At 41.1% G+C, this 986-nt stretch overlaps 1 protein-coding gene across 1 annotated transcript in view; it reads left to right on the top strand.

Annotated features, from left to right (window-relative positions):
* LOC119582056 (gamma-aminobutyric acid receptor subunit alpha-1-like) overlaps positions 1 to 986 on the top strand; it is a gene marked incomplete at its 3' end in the record, with an annotated part of 210,639 nt that overhangs the window by 207,546 nt on the left and 2,107 nt on the right. The window contains 1 exon segment of the mRNA XM_037930297.1: positions 81 to 192. Coding sequence (XP_037786225.1) covers positions 81 to 192 — 112 coding nt within the window.

Genomic DNA, 986 nt, shown 5'->3' with positions numbered 1-986 from the left:
GCAAATCTAGTTACTAGTAAGAGCGTCTGAGAGACCCCTGCACTCACCCCCCCCTTCCCCTTCCCCTCCTCCTCCCGCAGGACGCCGGGGTACTGAACCACGCAGGGGACTGCCTGGCCACCTTCAGGACAGCGGAGACGCAGACCGAGAAGAAGGAGCGGTGTTGGACGCAGTTCCTCCACTGCGTCGTAGGTCAGTGTCCATGGCGGTTCCTTGGGCTTTGAGTCTTCTCTCTTGTACATTCCTGAGTCTCCTCTCTCCTTTAAAACGGCTCTATGGTCTGAGAATAATTCTTGTCAGGCTTAATTATAAGTATTTATCGTCTATTGGCCTTTTTTAATGATTATTGTCACCCTAATCGTGTGATTTGATTATCTAAATGTTAGATATAGTGTAATATATTGCATTCGTTATCTATGAATTTTTCAACATATACATTAAAATCAAACTGTTATAAGATTCTACATACCATGAATAAGGGGGTTTGGTGAGTCCAAAAGACACCAAAAGGCTCGATTTGTTTACTTTATAAATCATCATAATAAGTTTCATAAAAAAAAACTTCATTTCCATTCGAAGGGCGGCTTACTGAGAGGCGGGGTGGAGGGTGGAGGGTGGGGGGTCAGTCAGGACTCAGTCTCACGTCTTTAGGCCTATGTCTTAGCCTTTGTTGTACTGGAGTCGAAAAGACAGCCAAGCAGGAACCTAAATAGTCCATTAAGGTATTAGGACATGTAGAAGATAGCAAAACAAAAATCTGGCAGCGATATATATATGGCCTAAATGCTCACGCTATACTTTTTAAAGTGAACAGTACTAAGGAAAAGCTTTCAAAATTATAAATTATTTAGCTCAGAAGGAGGAAAATTGCCAGAAAAAGTTAATTCAGAACCTACTCTTGGTACTGTTATATATATTCTCAAAATTTCGGATGCTACACATACTTTCAATTATATCTGTTAATTCATCCCGTCATAATTTCATAT

This window comes from Penaeus monodon, chromosome 15 (genome assembly GCF_015228065.2).
Source record: "Penaeus monodon isolate SGIC_2016 chromosome 15, NSTDA_Pmon_1, whole genome shotgun sequence".
In the NCBI taxonomy this organism is placed as follows: domain Eukaryota; kingdom Metazoa; phylum Arthropoda; class Malacostraca; order Decapoda; family Penaeidae; genus Penaeus; species Penaeus monodon.
Note: the sequence above shows the minus strand (reverse complement) of the source record. Positions and strands in the feature narration are given on the sequence as shown.